General features: G+C 37.4%; 1 protein-coding gene across 1 annotated transcript in view; it reads left to right on the top strand.

Annotated features, from left to right (window-relative positions):
- LOC145994795 (glutathione S-transferase-like) overlaps positions 1–21,079 on the top strand; it is a 35,970-nt gene extending 14,891 nt beyond the window's left edge. The window contains exons 2-5 of the mRNA XM_083131086.1: positions 27–187; positions 7,601–7,768; positions 12,494–12,636; positions 20,700–21,079. Of these exons, the coding sequence (XP_082987212.1) occupies positions 52–187; positions 7,601–7,768; positions 12,494–12,636; positions 20,700–20,867 (615 nt within the window). The 5' untranslated portion in view covers positions 27–51 and the 3' untranslated portion in view covers positions 20,868–21,079. The remainder of the gene's footprint in view (positions 1–26; positions 188–7,600; positions 7,769–12,493; positions 12,637–20,699) is intronic.
- Positions 21,080–22,533: the final 1,454 nt, after the last annotated feature.

Consider the following 22,533-nt stretch of genomic DNA (forward strand, 5'->3'; position numbering starts at 1 on the left):
AGTGCTTTTTTAAAAATTATTTTCAGCATCTATACACTCAAGGAAATAGACATGGCACCTCAATACAAACTGACATACTTTGACTGCAAAGCATTGGGGGAACCAATCAGATACATTCTTTCTTATGGAGGAGTGGAATATGAAGATATCAGATTCCCTGATGAAAAGTGGCCTCAAATAAAGCCAAGTAAGTCAGAAATGTGGTTCTGCTTCTGCTGTTGTTATTTTGAGTCTATAAACTTTATACAAAACTTTTTATTTTTGTATTTTGGAGTTGAATATATTTTTCATCAAGAATAATGAGTTCATTTGACTTTTCCAATGATTTAATTCTACAAATGTTATAGCTTCTGATTCTTGGAACAAGAAGATGCAGGGACGTCGGAACTTATTCAAGAGTGGGGGTGGGGGGGGGGGGGCAAGTCTTTCCAATTTACCAACCGATTTTTACAATCTCTTTCTCCTCTATATATATATACTCTATGTGATCAAAAGTATCCGGACACACCGCGAACGTGTGTTTATCATAGAGGGCGACACAGTACTGCCATATACCGTGTGGAACACATAGTCAGCGAACTCAGTAGTCTGCAGACAGTGTGAGACAGCAGTATGGGATGGTCTGAGGAACTCATGGACTTTCAACGTGGTAAGGTGGTTGGGTATCACTTGTGTAGGAAGTCTGTGTGTGAGATTTCCACCCTCCCAAACATCCCTGTCCACTGTTTCAAATATTATAGTGAAGGGATGTGTACAACCCAAAAGCGTGCAGGTCAACCGCCCATGTTGACCTCCAGAGACCATCGAGTGTTGAAGAGGGTCGTACAGCATTATCGTCAATCATCCATCGCCACCATCACACAGGAATTCCGAACTGCATCAGGATCTACTCCAAGCACCGTTACTGTTTGGCGCAAGGTGCGGCAACTTGGTTTCCATGGCCGAGCAGCTGCCCATAAGTCAAACATCACACAGACAAATGCCAAACGCCGCTTCATGTGGTGCAAGGAGCGTCGAAACTAGACCATAGAACAGTGGAAAACCGTTGTGTGGAGTGATGAATCACAGTACACAATGTGGCGAATGCCTGGTGAACGACATCTACCAGCCTGTATAGTGCCGACAGTGAAATTCGGAGGTGGCGGAGTTACAGTGTGGTCATGTTTCTCCTGGAGGGGGCTTGGCCCCCTTGTTGCTTTACATGGCAATGTCACGGCACAAGCTTACGTTGACATTTTAACAGCTTTCATGCTGCCTACCGTTGAAGACCAGTTCGGGGATGACCATTGTGTCTTTCAACACGACCGAGCACCCGTCCATATTGCAGGGCTTGTGGGGGAGTGGTTTGACGACAACAACGTCCCACTAATGGACTGGCCTGCGCAGAGTCCTAATTTGAATCCCATACAACATCTCTGGGATGTTTTGGAATGCCGACTTCGTGCTAGACCACACCGATCCACATCACTACCTCTTCTCATTTTGGCGCTCTGCGAGGAATGGGCTGCCATTCCTCAGGAAACCTTCCGGCACCTGATTGAAAGTATGCCTGTGAGAGTGAAGGCTGTCATCAAGACTCAGGGTGGGAAAAAACTGTATTGACTGCCAGTGTTCCCGATTGAGGGTTGCCCAAACTTGTACTTTATTTTCAGGTGGTTGTCCGGATACTTCTGATCACATAGAGTATATATGGGGTGGGGAGAGTACATATGCATACATACATACATAAATAGGCAATGTGTATTACATATTCACATACTTACATTATTACATAATTATATACACATATTTATGTATGTAAACATATGTAATATATATATATATATAATTATTAATATATATGATATTGTCATTTATTTTTATATGGCTATTTATTAGGTATGCGTTTCTGACAAACCACAATAAATAATTTAACCCACTATTCGATCCTCTGTTGATTTTTAATGTAGTTTATTTTTACATTTAGCTAAACCGGGAGATGAGGGGAGCATAAATAAATCTCTCCTTCCGCAGGTACTATAACTGTGTCAAGAAAGTGTCCATGTTGATCATACATTTTTGTAGCAAGGGGTAGGCTGTAGAGAAAGAAATAGCATTCGCCCCTAAAACATCTTACTTTTTTTTTGTCATGCCGACCTCCGTGACGTAGTGGTTATCGCAGCATGCTACGAAGCCTGGGGTCCCGGGTTTGAATCCCAGGCTGGGCATAGGTATTATTTGAATGTCCTTTCATCAATTTCATTGTATCATCACCCAATCTCATCTTCCCGATTAGCCAAAAGTGGCAGAAAAGTGAAGTAAAATAAACTAAATCAATCGATCAATAAATAAATTATTTCTTTTAATCACAAAGTGTGTGAAGACCTCAACTGTCATAATTTGAGATAAAATTAGGAGTTCCGATGAAATTTTCTGTCCTATTAAAGAAAACCGAAAAACATAGGTAAATATTGCGTGTGGTACTGTTAGAAAAATAAATAAAACAACAAAAATTTGATTCGAAGTCGATATTATACACAGGGGCTCAACGAAGCTGGATCTATGGGGTAGATTTTCGTAACGAACAGTTACAGGAGTGACACTGTGGTGTTTCTTCACACATGGAAATGCTGTATGCGTAAATTGATGGAAATATATGCACTCAAAAATCTGTTCTCGTCGTGAAGGTGCTATGATAACGATCTAAAAATATGAAATTAATCACTATCAAACTCTGTATATTTTCAACTATCTCTGGTAGTTGCATTATTCCCAGACACATTTCGCTTTCATAGCTCATATACTTACATCACTTCTCCAATTTATCCACACAAAATAGTATAAAATATTAACAATATTTTAGCTATCAAACACATTGCTTAGTGTGAAAAAATAAATTGCACCAGAAGGTAGTGTTTTTCATCCCTCTCAACTTCACATGTCTTGACAAATCAATAACTCTTCGGTCAGATGTTTGAGATTTGAAATAAATTTTTCATGAGAATCATATGGAAGGTGGAGGGAGCGATTAGCCCCTCCCCCATTCCAACTGAGATTAAAGAAGGATATCATGCCTTGTCGACATCTAAAGCAAAATCACCCTCTCGAAGTAAAATTAAATTACCCATGAACATAAGAATAAATGATGATACTTCTAAAACTAAGCGATCAGTCAGCCATGTCTAGACACGACGTTCAAACCTAACAGTAAAGCTTAAACGAACATAGCAGGCGAGAACTAAAAAAAAAAGTGGTAATTCGTTCTTCTCTTCCGACAACTTAAGTGCTTGATATGATGTCTTATATGTAAAGAAAGAAAGAAAGAAAAAGAAATGACAAGATTGTTTTATATCCGAATTTTCTATTTCTCATTACTATAGGTTGGAATATAAACAAAATAATACAGTTCAAAGTTTGTAGCACTAAAAACCGAGAGCTCGAAGAAGGGTTGATATATGGAGAGGGTACTTCGTCTCGTCCTTATCTGTCCCTCAACACAGAAAACAAATTAGTCAATAAAATGCAAGGAGAGAAGTACAACTTATCAGTCTATTGCTTCTATATCAGGTGACTGACTTCAGACAGTGATCTTCCGACGTGACGTTTCCTGTACATTCGGCCATTCAAAATGCAGCCGTTCTCTGGACCACCTGATCAAATGGGAAGGGGGCAAGGATGACTGGAATTTCCAAGAATATGCTATGTACTACGTCTGAGGTGGGCACTCTTTCTCATACGGACAATGACCTTGCCTGCGGGGGTTCCTAACGAGGGATTATTTCCACAAAGACTGAAGTAGGGGTCAGGATATTTGCAAATGAATCTTGATCCGAATCCGCTCTGTTCCGGAATGACTCGACTCGTTGGCTACTGTGTTGGCGAAGTGAATGCAGCTTCCTGACCTACGTCGTCTCTTGCTTCAGCTTGGAATGTTGGTTTATGTCGAGAAACTGAACACGAATAATTAAAAAAAAAAGTTGGGGTATTCAATTTCTCATTGCTGTATATTTCAAAATAGACTAACCACTTCCCTCTGAAGCTAGTTGAGAGGCGTCATGAGCATCTTCCGCCGAGAGCCTAATTTTATCTTTCTCATATTTTTAAAAATAATTTGCACAGTTGGAATGAAAAGCCAACTTCCTGGAGCAGCGGTGCTCTAGTCTGACTGCCATGCAAGAGACCCGAGTTTGATTCCTAGGGTGGGAATTTTTCCGGTCTTGTTTCTGCATAAAGTGGCTCCGAGGCTTGCCCAACCTCAAATCAACCGGTACCTATGGACAACCCTGTGCGGGGGGAGGGGGCGGGAGCCGACCGGGGCTGATCACATCACCTCCAAAATGGCAGAGACCCCCTAAATGTGCCTATGGCACGTGCTATATGCACGGGGAATGAAATGAAACATTATAACCTTTTAAGATGCATACAAGGATGCATTAAACATCGCAATTTCCAGATAACTTTCAAAATTTTCAGAGACGCGTTGGTCTGGGGAACCCTGGCTTGACTACGACTGTGGCCCCGGATGCTGAAAGATAAGTAATTTCAAGAGAATTTATTGCCAAAATTGCTGCAAGAGCAGATTGGGGCAGGTTCAACTTTCACTTGAGGATCTTGTGGTGTTGTGTGTGGATCTCATTCACAGGGGGTGGGGGCAGCTAATTCAAATTTCTCGATATTGATAAATAGTTTGCTCAGCTAGATTGAATAATAGCAAATACTGTGACATTTAACGACACACATGGTAGGTCTGTAGCTAAGGGATATAGGAGCTGAATTTTGTGAGAAGGGGTTGAGGTGGGGGGCAAAAGATCGAAACACTGGAAAGAACTTTAGGCAAATGGTAGAGATAATTGAGGACAGAAATATATTTTTTCTATGTTGGGAAGAGGGCACCGTAAAGTTGTTATTCCGCCACTGAGAGAAAAAGCAGCGATATGATCGAGACAGTACCGGTCAGTCTGTCGTCTTGTCTGGAAGGAGAGGTTAATGACCTTGTTCTCGGTCTTGTCGCCAGTTGTAAATGCTAATCTTGTACTGGGTCTCGTCTTAAAGTGTAAATACCCATTCTGTTTGATTCTCATAGATTTCACAGAGATCTGTCTCATTCTTGGTCTCATTTCGACAATTCTTGGAGGATCTAGTCTCATCTTATCATTATTGTTAAAATGTCATCTCGAATATTTTCCACCTTGAATTTTAACTTGAAAGGCTCAAGCTCCATGTGCCCCCCCTTATTCGGAGCCTTTGCCATGTAGTTGTAGATGGAAAAGAAGTGATTTAAAATTAAACTGTCCTCTGCTCCCTCATCTCCCACTCCTTTCCCACCGGAAAAACCTAAGTTGGAAAAAATATAGTCTCATATTTAGCATGCGATGGGGGGGGGGGGGCAAGAAGACTATATTGCCCCCCCTCGATGATGAGTGGCAGGGCAAGTTGCCCCCCTGCCCCAGTTCCGATGTCCCTGAGAAGAATCATACATTTTGTGAAGAATTGTTCCCCAAATAGTATCCTTAAGAATGAACATTCCGTCACTTGAACTTGGTTTACATAGTAAGTAAAACAGGAGGGAGAGTTTCTCAACTGCACTCTTCCACGGCAAGTACTTATTACAGACATTCCACCCCTCTCCAACAAAAACAGAGCAATTAAATGCACTCTTTTCGATTTACAAAAAAAAAAAAGCTTACTACAGCAGTTGTGTATAGCAGATACATAGTATAGGGGTTATTCACCAGATGTTTACATTTCTGTGCTTCCTTGGCGTGGGCGGGGATTGTACTTCCGGTTTTGAAAATAATAACATGGAGTTCAAAGATGTAAAGGCAGGGTCTTAAGAAAAGGAGACAATCGTTGTGTGGCTCTTGGTTTCAACATGAGATAGGTAACAAATAATTGTTCTCAGGTATCTATGCATCGTTTTCAGACAGACCCGATATGGAAAAGTCAGTGGATTCAGGCAGTAAAGCAAAAATATTGGACACAAACACGAGGAAGTAGGCTCCGCAGTTGGTACTACATCAAATCAAATGAAAATATTTTACATGTTTCGAAAATTATAATTGTCTAACACTCATTTGTTGACTAAATTTAAAAATTGTAATTGTTTATAATCATGTTATAATGCATTTGCCTTTTAGTTGTAATTAAACTGTCTCTTCATGGGCATCGGGAGGGGGTGTTGAACGGATCCATCGACTGGTCCCCTCCCCCTGGATATTGACACTGTTCATTTCAAGTTATAAAAAAGTAGAAAGTGTGTTGTTTTTATTGTTAATAACAGAAATAAAGCTCACTTGGTTAGTATTCAAACAGAATAATCAATATAAAAAATGGATTAGATAAAAAAAAAATGAGTGAAAAATACAGAAACCAGGTCATATTTTCATATTCTACCACTTAATCCAAAAATAAATGGTTTCACAGTTTTCAGAATTCGAAAAATTATAATTTTAAATGAGGTCATACAATATAAACTTTATGAGTAATTTTTTCTAACTTCTAAAATCCTTTCTTGAACGAGACTTGCAAAAGTTATTAACAAAATACAATAACTGTGCATTTCAGTATAGTAACTATAAAATGTAAAAAGAATTAATGGAAAATAGTTGTGCTGGATATTTACTCTGCTTGTTGATCGAATAGCATGTTAATAATAAACAACAACAATAATAATAAATTTAAAATAAAATTTATTTAATTAGGTTATATTGTTAGTGTTTTATAACAATTATAACAATAGTAATTATTACTTTTATTTCTTTTACTGTTGTAATCTAAGTATTTCAATGTTTATAATTAATGTAAGCTTCATTTCAACCTGCATAAGTCTTATCAAAAACGAAACTGTTGGTAGAAGATCAACACTTGGAAAATATCAATATTGTCTGTATTCCACTTGTTCACATTGGGAACTTGGCCAAACTGGAAGTTCCATCCCCGCCTTCGACAATCGAAGTGTCAGATCGATTTTTCTTTTGTTTACCCAGGAACATCTACCATACTATTATAGTTAATATTAATAGTGAGTTTTTATTTTGGGAAAATATGGCAAATGTTCCTTCGTAAACTGCAATTTCACAATGTAAGTATTATTGAAATTAATATTCCACTGCTGGTCCCTGTGGCAGAGTGGTTAGCACATTGCACTATGACGCCAGGGATCCCAGGTTAATTTTCCACCCTGGGCATGGATGTTTGTTAGTGTCCATTCATCAATTTCATCATATCGCATCCCCATCTTCTCAAATTAGGCAAAAGTGGCACAAAAAGTGAAGTAAAATAAAACAAATCAATCATCAATCATTCTTCCACTGTCAAGCAATTATCTGAGAAGTCAAAATAATAACAAGAAAAGCTATTTGAAGTGATAACCACTGATGATATGGACGTAAAAAGATCTTATATCTAAAAGTGGTTGTTCTTATTTTCCTATTTTGCATTGTTTTTCTGCCACTTCTGACTAACTGTGACGATAGGGATAAAAAAAAAATCACAAAAACTTGGTGGCGAGATCATGAAAAGCATGCCAAGGTGATATAACACTGGTTGTGCATAAAAATTGAACATTTTGATTAATGACCTATGAGAAATTTCTAACATGTATATATTTTTTACTTATTAGCTGCTCCATTTGGGAAACTGCCTATGCTGGAAGTTGATGGGAAACAGGTTGGCCAGTCCACTGCAATTTGCCGCTATTTGGCCAAGAAAGTCAATCTGACACCTAAGGATGACTGGGCACAATTGGAATGTGATGCCATGGTGGACACCTTAACTGATATTCGAATACGTAAGAACATAAATTTAATTACTTGGGTGATGAACATAATTTTAAAGTTTGTGCAGACATAAGGGGAAGATGGATGATCATGATTTGAAAATGAAAAATTTGTTTCATCAAATATGCACATTGCTCCTATTCTCCAGGTAATGAAATATAGTTGAGATGTAATTAAAACAAGTCATGGTCGTTTTTTTTTTTCCCCTAATAAACATTTGATAATGTGTTACTATTATCGAAGGTTAATAATGACATGTATTTTTTTTATTCTTTGTTATTGGATTGTAATACTAAATGAAATCACTGTGTATAAATTGTTTGACCCTGCAGTATGCATTTTTCTTCACTCTTACTTTCCTGCTATAATTTCACTTTAGGCTCAGATAGGCTAATCAGAAGTGCACCACAATGATGTGCAATGTGTCTTCACTAGGGATCTGTTCTACTGTCAACGTCAAAAATATTGAAGACTCTGTTTACATGTATGTAAAATTAAACTCCATGGGAGGAAAAAAAGTAAAACATACCTTATTGGATAGCCAGATGTATCTGCTTTTTATATACGAGGATGTATCAAAAAGTTTCGAGACTAGTTCTGTAACATGTCAATAGATCACAGCGCAAGGCTGTACGCACGCTTCGAGAGTGGAAGAACATCACTGGAAAACGGCATGCTGACGGAGTTCTTGGCAGACTTGGACGCGGTGTTGCAACACGGCGCATGTTCAAATCACACGTGAGGATTGCCTGCACTGTTCCGTATGACACACCAACAATGGCAGCAATGTTGTGGATTGTTCTCCAATGATCCTCATGCACAACTTGCCGAATGGTTTCGACATTTTTGGGTGTTGTGCTCGTTGAAGGTCGTCCTGATATCTCGTCGTCTTCCAGTGATGTTCTTCCACTTGTGAAGCACGCGCACCACTCAAAACACCTCGCACGACTCATTGCAGCATCGCCGTACACTTGCCGAATCATGTCAAGCTTCTCAGTGGAGGATTTGCCCAGTTTCACACAGAATTTCATGTTCACTCGTTGTTCTAACTAGCTGTCCATGATGAAATCGCAGACGTGGTAACGCACGTGGTCAGAAGAGCACCAGCTGCACAGCTCACGATGTACACAGGACGATGTCTCTTGGCACAACTGACTTATGAAGGTTGGTGCTCCCTGTGCGTGCAGCCTTGCGCTGCCATCTGTTGATTTGTTACAGAACTAGTCTCGAAACTTTTTGATACGTCCTCATAAAAGCAAGACAAAGCAATTTTAACTCTATTCAGACAAAAATGTTCCTAAAAAAATTGTCTTCTAGTATTTTTTTAGGGAATTCAATTGTGTGTAACATCTTGTAAACCTGTAATAAAAATATATTTTTTGCAATTGAAGCTTGTTTATGTGCAAATGTGTAGGTAATATCCAACGTTGCTACCATTTGTGGAATGGCAACAATTAATGCTTAATTACAATGTTGCAATCTCGATAATGGTCAGCCCAATGGCGATGCAATGCATAACCAAATGATGACCATGGAATAAAAATAAGATTTCTATCTCTTTTCACATTGTACTAATTGAAAACAACAGACAAAATTGTTTTTCCTGGCAACCAGCCAGTGATCAGAACGCTACATTTTAAAAGTAGCTTCGCTACAGCTACCGCTACTTGTCCAAAAATGTAGCTTCGCTACAGCTACAACTACATTTACCAAAAAGTAGCTCGCTACGCTACTCTTGTGCGCTACTTGCTACTTCGCTACTTTTGCGCTACTGCATAAGAAAAAAAACTTGAAACAAGCACATGGATATTCAAAATAAGCCCCTAGTATGATAATTGTACTTACTGGAAAATACGATCGTAGATCGTTATATGAGCGTAATTCGTTAGATGTTTGCTCTAACTTTGCGGATAGCTGGGAGGTGCTTCTTTGGTATAGTTAAATGAGCGACAGGTGGAGATATGCTTTATGTACGTTTTCTGTTGGGAATGTTTCCCTGAAGGCACAGTGGAAATTTTGTCACCTTGTAATTAAAGGGGCCCCAGGTTAGATACCTGGAGGAGGCACTAGTGGTTCAGATCCAGTCTGGATTAGCTTGTCTCTGTGCATAGGCTATAGTGGACTCAAAACAAAAACTAGGAAAGACACCTAGTAGGGAGGATGGATTCTCCTGCTCCTCCATTCCCCACACTGCTCATCATTATCATTCACCATTCTTCCTCATTCTCACAATTAGCCAAAAGTGGCAGAAAGCGACTCAAGATAAGATAATAACAAAATAAACCATTCATCCTCATTGCCATGATTAGCAAAAGGTACAGAAAAGCGACGTAAAAGTAGAAGAATTGCATACATTTGGAAACTGTATATTAACTAAAGAAAATTATCATTTCTGCAGAAAAGTCAATATCTCGTACATACTTTTTACAATATCATAGAATATATTGAGGAAAGTGGTGTGCAAACTCGAGTGTTGCAAACGTATTGCAATTTTAAAATTTCTGGAAAATATTATATCGAAAATAATTGTAATTCCAGAAAGTGTATTTCTATCATTCTTGTAACAATAATTTTTTGCTGGTGAGATCCTATATGCTAACAATGATTTATGCAGAACCATTGATTGCTGGCACTATTGCTTTGTCATTTGTAGTGGAGACTGGATCGCTCATTTTTGCACTGCAAGTTGTGTTTTACACAGAGATTAATGATATTTACCTGCCTCTTACACCATGGATATCAACAGGATTTGTTCCCGAGGTGGCGCAAATGAGGTCTTTCTTTTAGGGCCGCCGCAAACGAGGCATGTTTCTCCCCAAAATAGCGATGCAGCTAAAAAAATGTAGCCGTTAGCCAGAATATATTCATATACGAGTATGCCAGTTCAGTTTAGTTATCTGGATATTAGATTTATTCTATACTAATGAAATATATTATGCAGATACCTATAATCTGCGATATCAAGATATTTATAATCTAGATTATACGTATTTCCATGTAATAGACTGTCTTTATGAACCTCCTCCAAAAGTAAGAGTTATTGTCGATTTTTTTTAACGCTGTGGTCACTTTCAAAAGTTTCCTCATAATGCAGAGAAGAAATGTAGCTGTAGCGAAATTTTCGCTACAACTACAGGAATTTTGTAGCTTCGCTACAGCTACACCTACAATTTTCAAAATGTAGCACTGCTACAGCTACCGCTACAAATTTTGTAGCTAGCTACAGTAGCGACGCTACAAGTAGCATGCTACTTCTGACCACTGCAACCAGCTTGTGCATTTTTCACCTCCTTGTTTTGAGTTCACATGGAACAAGTGCACTTTGTTGCCACACGTCTCTGCATATCCTTCAAACTCCATATCCATCCAGCAGCTTTGACACGAAAAGTGAGTTGAAAGTTTTGGTTGCTAAGCAAATTGTTGCACCCAGGGAAGCATTGTTGACATGCTGTAACTAACTTGTGTCCTCCTCCGTGGCCATGTGGTTTAAGGATTGTGATTTGGACCCCGACTGCAGGATGGCATGGGTATAAGTCCACCTGGGTTCAGTCTCTGGGTTTTCAGCCTGTGTATAGGACCGGTGGCAACCCACAATCGTGAGGAAATTGGGTAGCTACGAGTGAGTAGCATAATCCGGTCTCGGAAATCTCCTATAACGGCTGAGGGTTCAATGTGCCAACCCCATGTCATCCCATACTTCCATTTTTGAAGTATGTAGTAAAGATCTGCATTTGAATCTTTCCACGGAGGTGCAAAAATAATTAGACTTTAAGGATGCAAAATCTTGATATTATATCTACAGTTGATTTTGAACTGTGGGGTGTTAAGTTACCTATTCTTGCAAAATAGAAGAAAGAACTACACTTTTTAGCGAAAGTTTCATTATAATAAGAAAATGGAGTGAAGAATATTTTTCAATTAATGCTTATAAAAACATAGATACTTGAAGCTTTCCGGTGAGGTATATTTGATGTTTTTTTCTACCATGGAGTACAATTTTACAAGCATGCGAAGCAAGGGTTCAATATTTTTGATGTGGATAGTAGTCCCCTTTGATTACAAAGCATTAAGTCATCATGGAGGCCTGCAGCTTTCCTCAAAATTGTGTCCTATTAATACAACTATATTTCTTTATTCAACTGGGAAACTTGCACATGGTCAAATAGGATTCATGGTAAAATATGCTGTTTCCATTTGACCCTTTAATATCCTTTCCAGTAGGGAACATTTTTCTTATTCTCTCACTTCCATATTTAAAGATATATTTGACTATGTTTTATCCAAATTAATTGTATGTGTAAAGAAGAAATATAACAAATGCATACTTAATATATCTACCTACCTATCCTAGTCATTTTGTAGGAAGAATTCAACTTGCACATAGGCTAACTCAAAATTTATGTATTTAATATTTTCTTATTCTTGTCCTTGAGCCATTGCAAAGAATATTTCAATAAATGTGCAAAGCCCATATAATTTTGAGCATTGTACTATATAGCTGAAATGCAAATATGCAGTAGTAATTGGAGGAAGCAGCTATCTGCGGAGGAAAGCACCATTTTCTTTTAAGATTTACATAATACTTTTGATATTTACAATATAAGGTTACATTTGTAGTGATGAAAACAATAAGAGATACATGACAACATGAAGAAGTTTTATGTGGTTTTCGATAGATTTACATGATTCTATATTTGTTGATCTTCAGCACTTTTACAATGAAAATGTTGTTGCAGAATTGGTACAATATGTATATGAGCCTGATGAGGAGAAGAAGAAACAGCTAGGAGAAACACTGAAGAATGAAACACTACCATTTTACCTGTCAAGATTTGATGAGGTCATAAAGAAGAATGGAGGATATCTTGTGGGTGGAGCTGTAAGTAACTGAGTATTCTCTTTTAAAGAAACAAAGATTTCTTCATTAACCTTTAGTGGCTAGACAGTCAAAATTTCGGTCTGATTTTATTTACCAATACCAGCTGTTACTTTTCCGGCATTTTGATAGTTCACGGGGTCTCCAAAAATGCCACATGGCACTTTCGTAGTGTAATTATCCTGGAAGTGATGCAAAATTCTAAGTTTCCATTGCTTTTGTACCAATATTATGTTAAAAAACTTTATTTTGTGATTACATAACAGGTATTTTTAATATTCTGATGTAATTTTTGAATATTTTAAAGCAAAACTCTGATAACTTGATGCTTTTAATTGGAGTGGAATACTCCCACTAATATTAATTAATACTTTAAAAACTTTCAATTGTTACAATTTTTAAATATTGGCATCGGTGGGAATCTGTAAAGGCATCAGTTCGATGTGTTAGTAGTATTGGTTCAGCCAAAGAAATTATGAATATTTTAAAGCAAAATTTTGGTAGTTCAAATGGAAAATTTATCCATCAAAATTTCCACATTCTGAACTACTCTGAATTGCCACAACTTTCAAGTATTGATATTGATATCAATTCAGCCTTAATATAAAGAGTACAATTATTTGTTATTCTCTCTTTCTCTCCATTTCCGTAAGCCAATTCAGGGTGGCCATTCTAAGACCATGATAAAATTCCAGTATAATTCCCGGTTTTCAAGGTAAACTTTCAAAAAATTCAAGGGTACAAGCAGATGTTTTCTCTATTTCAACCTTATGTATTACTGTCCCTCACCACCCACACACAAACACACAAAAAAATATATTAACAATATAAAGGGGTCTATGCGATTCCAATGTATCCAAAAATTCTAATTCAATTCAATAAAAGGGTGTGTGTGTGTATACACACACACACACACACACACATATTTAAAATATTTAATTTAAGGCACGGAGTTTAAATTTGCTATTTCACATGAGTACTCAGACTCAAAATACATCTACAAACACAAGTCACAAATATTACGGGATACACTAATGTATGAAAACATGTTAATTGTATAAGAATTTCAAACTCAAATTTACCTAATCAACTTCAATCTTGCAACAATCTTCCATCTGTCAGATAGATTGTTCTGCAAAGAACACTAATAAGGTTAATGGGTTGAGAGAATACTGTTTCATTTTCCACAATGCTTTTTCTTCCTTCCTTGATAAAAATAAAAGCTAAACTGCAAAAAAAACCACGGAATTTATAAATATGTATAAATTCAATGAGATTTGTATTAATAGAAGTTGCAATTTTTCACGTCTACAGAGAAAAATTCATGCAGAATTCCTGGAATTCCCAGTGAGTAGCCACCCTGCAATTGCAGTTTGAAACAGAAAACAAACTTTTTTTATTGCAGAAAAAATACCAGTATGCTGTAGCATATGAGAAACAGTGCATAAACAGCATCCCCACCTAGTGGTTGCAGGACCTTGTAGTTGGTGGTGAGGCTTGCGTGCTTCCAGGCTACACCGGCGGTAGCAGAGCTAGCTACCGGTAGGGTCTCCCATGCCAGGCAGGCTGGGGGGGGGGGGGGGGAGAAGTCAGACTAAGAAGCAACCGATCGGCCCTCCAGGATTGCTGGGGGAAGACTGTGCTGCCTTGTACAGAGGGGTTTCGTTACCCAAAGGCTAGGAGAGGGAAACTCTGATGTAAAATCAGGGATATGATGGACTCTGAAGCTATAAAAAGCAACCATCCTATAGTCGTTTTCACGTTCAGAAGACACAACGGCGCTTATGGAGAAACCGCACAGTGTTGCCAATACAGCGCTAGCTCATGTCGCCGGGAAATGATGACCTTCCTTCACAATGAAGGTGTTACATATTTTGTATATATAATGATAATTATATGTAATTATTAATATTAATATTATACTGTGAACGTTACAGTTACCCTTTTTACTATGATCCATTGCGATCACTACACACGCGAGTGTAATGCACGAATATGACACTTCAGAAATCACTTAAAAAAGTAAAAATCACTGAGAGCTCACACAACTGAAAACACTTTTTCGAGAGAGGGAAAAAGTCTAAACAGACCAAAGCAGATCTCTCACTCAAGTAAGGGGAACCTGGCACATGGGTTAGATTCAAGTTGCAACCCAAACAAACAAATGAGTTATGGCCCACGTGAACTGATAAGACGTGAATGACTCAAGCAAGGCATGTCATATTTCTATCTTGAAGCCCCATATTTTGTCACGTGTTGCAAAGCCTTTCAAAGGTTAATATGGTGTCTATGAATTTATGTGTACATTGGAAACTGAAAGGTGATCTTCATTTCAGTATTAATGTCGACAGTAATGTAAACAAAAACAACGTGTATTTGCGACAGCACTAATGTTGCTCACAACAGCAGCATTGGAAATAATTGTCAATTATTAAATTTAAGTAATTTCAATTCTATTATAACAAACTGCATGAAGTTCATATTTTTACTGAATGGAAATAAAATAACAACTCGAAAACTTGATGGTGATTAGCCGGAATGCTGCGGTGAGTCAGCTCAAGATGGCCAGACAACGTCTCCTTACTTCGTGCACGATTCAGGTTAAAAAGAAACTCCAAATGCATGGAAGTAATATTTCTGGGAACCTTTGAGTGGTTATAAAAAAAAATTCATTATTTTCTCCACAACTTTGTCGCTGGAAGTTTTTACTTGGAATTAAAGAACAAAAAATGGCCAGTGACGACATTTTCTACTGCACGAATATAAAAAAATATCCACATACTTTATTTGAATATTTTTTAATGCAAATATGCTTTAAAGTATTGATAAATTCTGAGTACCACCGTCACCTATGACAATTAAAAAACAGTGTCAATTTTTTTAATAATGAATGCTTCAATTTTACGGCATGTTTCAACGTTAGGAATGAAAACAATGTAAAAATTGTGTTTTCATAGAAAATTTGAGTTTTTCATTTGTCTAAAATTATGTAAGCAAGTTACCAGTTTTTTGTGTTCACCATCGTATTCTCTACAAAATTTCCTGCAAAACTGCAGGTACCGATTTTACTTAAGCTAAATTTGTAAATCCAGAAATTTCACAACAGCGTGCTCGTATTTCCCATAAGAAAAGCATTGCCCATAAGAGCCCATTGTGTCTTCTGAACGTGAAAACGACTTTAGGTGACGGAAACCCCAAAATCAAAGACCTGGTCCTCCATGTTGGGGATTGGGCTGACAACCCCACCCGATAAAATGCACATTGTTTCGAAACCCCAACGATGGAAGCAATCGAAGACGAAACAAGTGCAGAAAAATGGACTACGAATTTAGTACATGGAACACTCGAACTCTCCTGAAAGCTGGAGCATTGAAGACACTCACAAAGCAACTGCTAGCTTACAGAGCGAAGATAGCTGCCATTCAAGAGACAAGATGGAGTGGCAAAGAGGAAATCTGGGACACAAGATCACACACAATATTTAGTAGTGGCAAATCAAAAGACCAGAAAGAAGGTGGTGTGGCCTTTATAGTGGATGCATGAATAAGAAACAATATCTTGAAATTTACCCCAGAGGATAGCAGGTTAGCCTCTCTAAGAGTGAAAACAAAACTGTACAACATCACAATTATAAATGCCTATGCTCCAACTGAGGACAAGGATGAAATGACAAAAGACCAGTTTTACTATAAGCTTGAACAACTCTATGACTCTATACCATCTAATGATGCAAAAATGATTATGGGCGACCTAAATGGACAAATAGACATGGAAGAAGCTTACCAAGGCACAATTGGTTTACACAGTCTACCATGGCCGTATTTAGAGGGGGGATTTCTAGGGTTCAACACCCCCCCCCTTCCCGGCCCGAAATATCTGACATGTTGGATTATTGGAAGTTCAGAAACCCAAATCTGTAACTCATTTTCAAAATTGTTTTCAAAGTATCACAAAAATACAAGGAGACAATCTTGAAACGATCGAGATAGAATTTTCATACATTTGCAATTCTGAAACTTCAGTGAAACAGGATTTATTCTCGGAATCGCAGCCCACTTGCGAGCCCTCCATTTTCACTTCTGCTGTCCTCTTTCCAGTGTTGTTCCTGCATCAGAAGGAATATAGACTGAAAATTCCCTTATCATTGTCCCAAAATTCCCTTTCCAACTTTTAAATTCCCTGTCCGATAAACCTTTACTCTGCCGAGGGGGTCGTCAGAAAGTAACCCCGGTTTCGCCGAGGCCTTTTGGGGCAAATTTTAAATTCGTACACTTATTTGACAAAAATGTTATAACTCGTACACTATTTGACCAATCTACTTTGGGTAACTTTTGTTTTGCAGCTAAAACATCAGAGCATGCAACTGTGCATAAATCAAAATGCCAAAGCCAATAAGAGGGGTTGGGTGGACCGTGGTCCCCAACTTTCAATGAAAAAAATCATAAAAATGGGGAGTTTGTTTCACATATTTGATAATGTAATGCACCCAGGAACATGAAATGACTTTCATTCGGTTGAGAAAGGACCATTCTTCCCAAAACAGCGAGGGAAGAGGGGACAAACTCCCCATTTTTATGACATGAGTCACCCAACCTCTTTTATTGGCTTTGGCATTTTGATTTCTGCACAGTTACATGCCCTGATGTTTTAGCTGCAGAACAAAAGTTACCCGAAGTAGATTGGTCAAATAGTCTATAAATTATAACATTTTTTGTGAAATAAGTGTATGAATTTAAAATTCGTGCCAGTTTCCATACTTAACTTTGGAGCCGGGGAGGAGGGGGGTGCATCTACATGACGTGCCAAAGTTTCGTTTAACCCACTGTAAGTGTTTCCAACCTAAGAGAAAAGTATTAAGATAATAAACAAACAGGAATTCTATAATCAGTTGCATGGTCGATTTTTGAACCAAATTACGAGTAGCACCTTATATTCGATGGTTGAAAAATCGACCAAAATACGAGTAAAGGTAAAGTCAAAAATCCCCCTTGATAGGAGTTCAAACCTAGGATCTCCAGTTTCGTAGCATGTTACGTTCACGATTGAGGTTAAAATCCATGCACCAGGCTAAGTTTTTAAAGAGAATATCTGGTTCCACATTTTCCAAAATTCCAAAAATTAAGTTTTAAGGTCATACAACAAAAACTTGGACTAAAATTTGCATTTACCTTTTAGAGCTTTTTCTTGAAGGTATCTTAAAATTTAATAACAAAGTATAATAATTGTGCATTTCAGTACACACTGAATGAAACGTAAAAAAGAAAACCCCTTGTGCTGGATATTTACTCATCTGCTGGATTGAGTTAGCACCCTCAAGGATATAACAATAATAATAATTATTATTATTTTGGAATAAAATTGTTTCATTATTATATTTGAATTATTATCGTATAATTATTGTTAATTCTATTATTCAAATTTCTGGCGACGTCCATGGGAACAATTATGAATGAACTCCCTCCCCCCCCAAAAAATGTCCTGCCTACGGCCATGCAGTCTACATAAAGAATGCAATGACAATGGACAAAGGCTTATAGACTTTGGAACAAGTAAGAATATGGTAATAAGCTCTACACTCTTTCCACACAAGAAAATATATAAACAGACGTGAATGTCACCAGATGGATCAACACTGAATCAAATAGATCATGTACTAATAGAAAAAAGATGGGCATTAAACATAATAGATGTAAGAACATACAGAGGTGCCATTTGTGGCTCAGACCATTTCTTAATTAAAGCCACCCTTAGATGCTGTATAAAGAAAGCGAGAGAAGATGGTGTTTTCAAAGCTCAAAAACTGAGAATTGATAAACTTCAGATCATCATTATCAGCCAAACTACAGAGCGAAGAAGATCACCCTACAGAAGACACAGAGGATAAATGGGAGTCAATGAAGAATAAGGTCAAGGCAGTAGCTAAGGAAGTTCTTGGAACAGGCATTAGGAAGAACAAAAAATAATCGTTGAATTGAGAAATAAAGCATGCCATGCATATTTGAGTCGTCCAACAAGAAGGAAAAAGCAAGAACTAGATAGATGGAATAAAGAGGTACACACAATATGCCGGAAAAAGAAAAGTAAATATATAACAGATAAAATAATTAATATTGGAGAACAATTTAAGTCCAACAATACATATATGGTATGTAAAGAAGTAAGATTTAAAAACAGAACAAACTGTTGTAAAGATAAGGATGGGCCACTTCTGGGAGATAAGGAAACAATCAAACATAGATGGAAAGAGTATTTCTCTAGACTACTAAATTCAACACAGTCAGTGAATGCCCACAAAGAAACTAGCAGAAAAAGAATTGGCAGAAAAAATGAAGAACCAGTGAACCCCCCTATAAGGCAAGAATTTGAAAAAAGTCTTAAAAGCCCAAAGAAACAATAAAGCTCCAGGAATATATGACATACCAGAAGAGCTATGGAAAAATGGAAGGATCAAACTCAGAGACACACTGTTTCAATTGATAACAGAAGTATGGAATCGAGAAGAAATGCCTAAGGACTGGCAGAGAAGCATATTTTGTCCAATATACCAAAAGGGGGACAAATTGGAATGTAAGAATTGTAGGGGTATTTCACTCTTATGCACACCATATAAAATATTCACATCAATAATAAGAAGCTGATTGGAACCATATGCAGAAACAATCATAGGAGAATACCAGGCTGGTTTTAGGAAAGGCTGCTCCACCATTGACCAGATATTTACAGTAAAACAAATATTGGAGAAGTGTTGGGAAGGAAACATAGATAGATATATGATAGGCCATATCATGAGAGAATTCAGATTAACAGAGAAGTTAGTCAGAGTGGTAGAACTGGCACTGTGCCTCTGTACACATCCAAGCAGAATTGTGAGACTTCTTTGAAGTAAAGCAAGGACTGAAGCAAGGAGATGGATTGGCCCCACTCAACGAATTGATACCAGAGGCACTCTACAATACAAATCTACACAAATAGTTGGATATGCAAACAATATTAACATCATGGGTAGATCGGTAAGAAGAGTAAAGGAAGTCCTGAAGGACCTGAATGAGGAAGGCAAGAAAGTTGGACTAAAAATAAACGAGAATAAGACAAAGATATTAATCCAGTCAAGGAAAAGAAGAAACTGTGAACAGAACATGGTAATAGAAAAAGTTAACATCGAAATGATCAACAACTTCTCATACCTAGGTACAAACCTGAATGATAAAAATGAAGAAATAGCATAAATACAAGCACGTATTCAAACAGCAAATAAGGCCTACTTCTCAATGTTACTTTTAATCAGATGTAGAGATGTCAATTGGAGAGCTCGAGTGATGTTATGCAAAACACTCACTTGTAGTATTGTAGTATATGGATGTGAAGCATGGACTCTTACGAAACGAGCTGCTAACAAACTAGGCTCATTTGAGCATAAAATCCTCCGAAAGATCTTTGGCCCTATTCAGTCACAAGGAGTGTGGAGAATTAGATATAACGAGGAAATTTACAAACTTTATAAGGAAGTACCTCTCTCCATATACGTAAGAATAAAAAGACTAAACAGGGCTAGCCATGTAGCTAGAATGGATGAGCACCGGATCCCAAAGAAGATGCTAAGAGGAAACATGGGAGGAAGAAGACTGCAAGAAGACCAAGGATCAGATGGGAGGATAGTATCCAGAAGGACGCAGACTCCATCCTTCACATCAGAAACTGGAGAAGAGCAGCCCAAGACAGGACGTTCTGGAGGAAGAAAGTTGGGGAGGTAACAGCATACAGCAGATGAACAACATTTCTGTAACTATGATAGAAAAAAATATGTTACATTTTCCACGGAAGTATCTAGATTGCTATGACCTAGAAAACAAGCAATTCTTAAGCATAGGGCAGACATGCCGTTTTTATCTACCTGTGATAGTTGTCAGTGCATGTTGTGTACTGTGACTTCATTACAGTTTAGTTTCCAAGGTTCACTACCACGTAATAATTGTAAGATGCAAAATTTATTATCAGTTTTTTACTTTGCCAGTCTAGTAAAATTGTTTGTGTCCAACAGGTCTTAACTTTTTTTCTTATTGTTGCAGCTAACATGGGCAGATCTATATTTCACAGCAACTTTTGAAATGTTTCAAGCCAAGTTTGGAAAGGATGTTGCAAAGCCATACCCTAGCCTGTCTGCTCTACTTCAAAAGGTCCAAAGTATTCCTGCCATCAAAACTTGGTTACAAAAGAGGCCTGATCAAGACTGGTGATTTACAATAAAAGAAAGAAAGAAAATATGGTTATTTTCAAGTTTTCTTTTAAACAATTGTTCAATTTGCTCAATAGTTTTTACAAATTTAAATAAATTGATATCACAGTCATTCATACAATAGACTGAGACTGATTTGAATATACAAGTAGTAGTATATCAATTGTTCATACAATGCATCAATTTTGAAATAAATCATTTTTATTTGCTTTAGTTGTGCATTATTAATATTCTCTTTATCATGAACTTACTGGTGGTACATTAAAGTAGGCATCATTAATTTTGAATGAGCCACAGTAGTCCAGTTGGTAGGGTGTCTGCCTTCCACATGGCAGGCCTGGGTTCGATTCCCAGGGTGGATGATTTCAGGTGGAATTTTTTCCAGCAATGTCCTTGCATGCAGGGCTCTGGGGTTCATCCAGCCTCTAATAAATGGGTACCTAGTGGGATTAAAGCAGCCAGAGCATGGTGTTGACCACATCACCTCTACAAATGGCAGAGATTGTGAATGGACGAGACCTTACTTCCACATCCCCTTATGCCGTCATGGCATGTTGCAATGTGCAGAGAGCACCCTCTACCTTTTTTACCATTAATTTTGAAGACAGTGTACACATAATCCTGAGTAAAACAAACTGCTGACAAGGCAAAATGTTTCCACCCTCTAACATGATCTTCTTCAGACAAAGATTCACAATAAATTCCTCATTTAAAAATAATAATATAATAATTGTAAATCTTTGTCTGAAGAAGAACCTGTTAGAGGGTGGACACACATTACCATAATCCTGAACTTGAAAATGCTATTGATATTTTCAAGAATCATTGACTCTCGGTCATCCCGTCCTCGGTGCCGCCCTATCAAAACCAATGTTACTTACATGAATTATCTATGGAAATTGATGTTGATTTCGAAAATTGTTATTAGCTATTAAAGGAAATAAACTACAAAAAATGAGAGAAAGTATCTGAGAATAACAAACTTAGACTTGAAGCAAATGCACCAAGACACTATTCTAATAATAATAATAATAATAACTTTGTCATGTAATGAAAGAATTAAAAAAAGAAGCTCACTGTTCACAAAATTTTCAAAGTATTTTTCTAAACAAATTGAAATTGTACAACTTGTTTGGACTAAGAAAGGAACTATTTGTTCCAAAATTCTTACTCTCAAAATCTTAATGACTCGCAGAAAAAACAATGAATGTATGAAACACAACTAAAAGAAACTTCCAAAATATTTTTGAAATGTTCAAATCTCTACATTTGTCTCCTGCTTTTACAATATCTACATAAAAATAACACTGACTCAAATAAAAGGAACTGAAGGTTGGCAATTTTAAATATCTTTATTTTGACAACTGTGACACTTTTTATGGGTACTGCAATGGTTACTGCATACAAATAATTTGCATTCAAAACATCGTACAATCGTTTTTTTGTTCTTTTTCCCTCCACATTCATGGTTGGACAGACATAATTTAGGGTAGAAAACGTTCCCATACGTGGTTTGCTGCCTAAGGGGGACTGATCACACTTCAGAGGCATGTAAGCAATTGAAATCAAGCCAGAAAAAAGGCATGCATGCCTTTGGTATTGGATTTTTGTTGTTTTACAGTACATTTCTCCCATCAACAGTGACAAAGCATCAACAATGGATTGTT

Source organism: Lepisma saccharinum, chromosome 11 (genome assembly GCF_977018435.1).
Source record: "Lepisma saccharinum chromosome 11, izLepSacc3.1, whole genome shotgun sequence".
In the NCBI taxonomy this organism is placed as follows: domain Eukaryota; kingdom Metazoa; phylum Arthropoda; class Insecta; order Zygentoma; family Lepismatidae; genus Lepisma; species Lepisma saccharinum.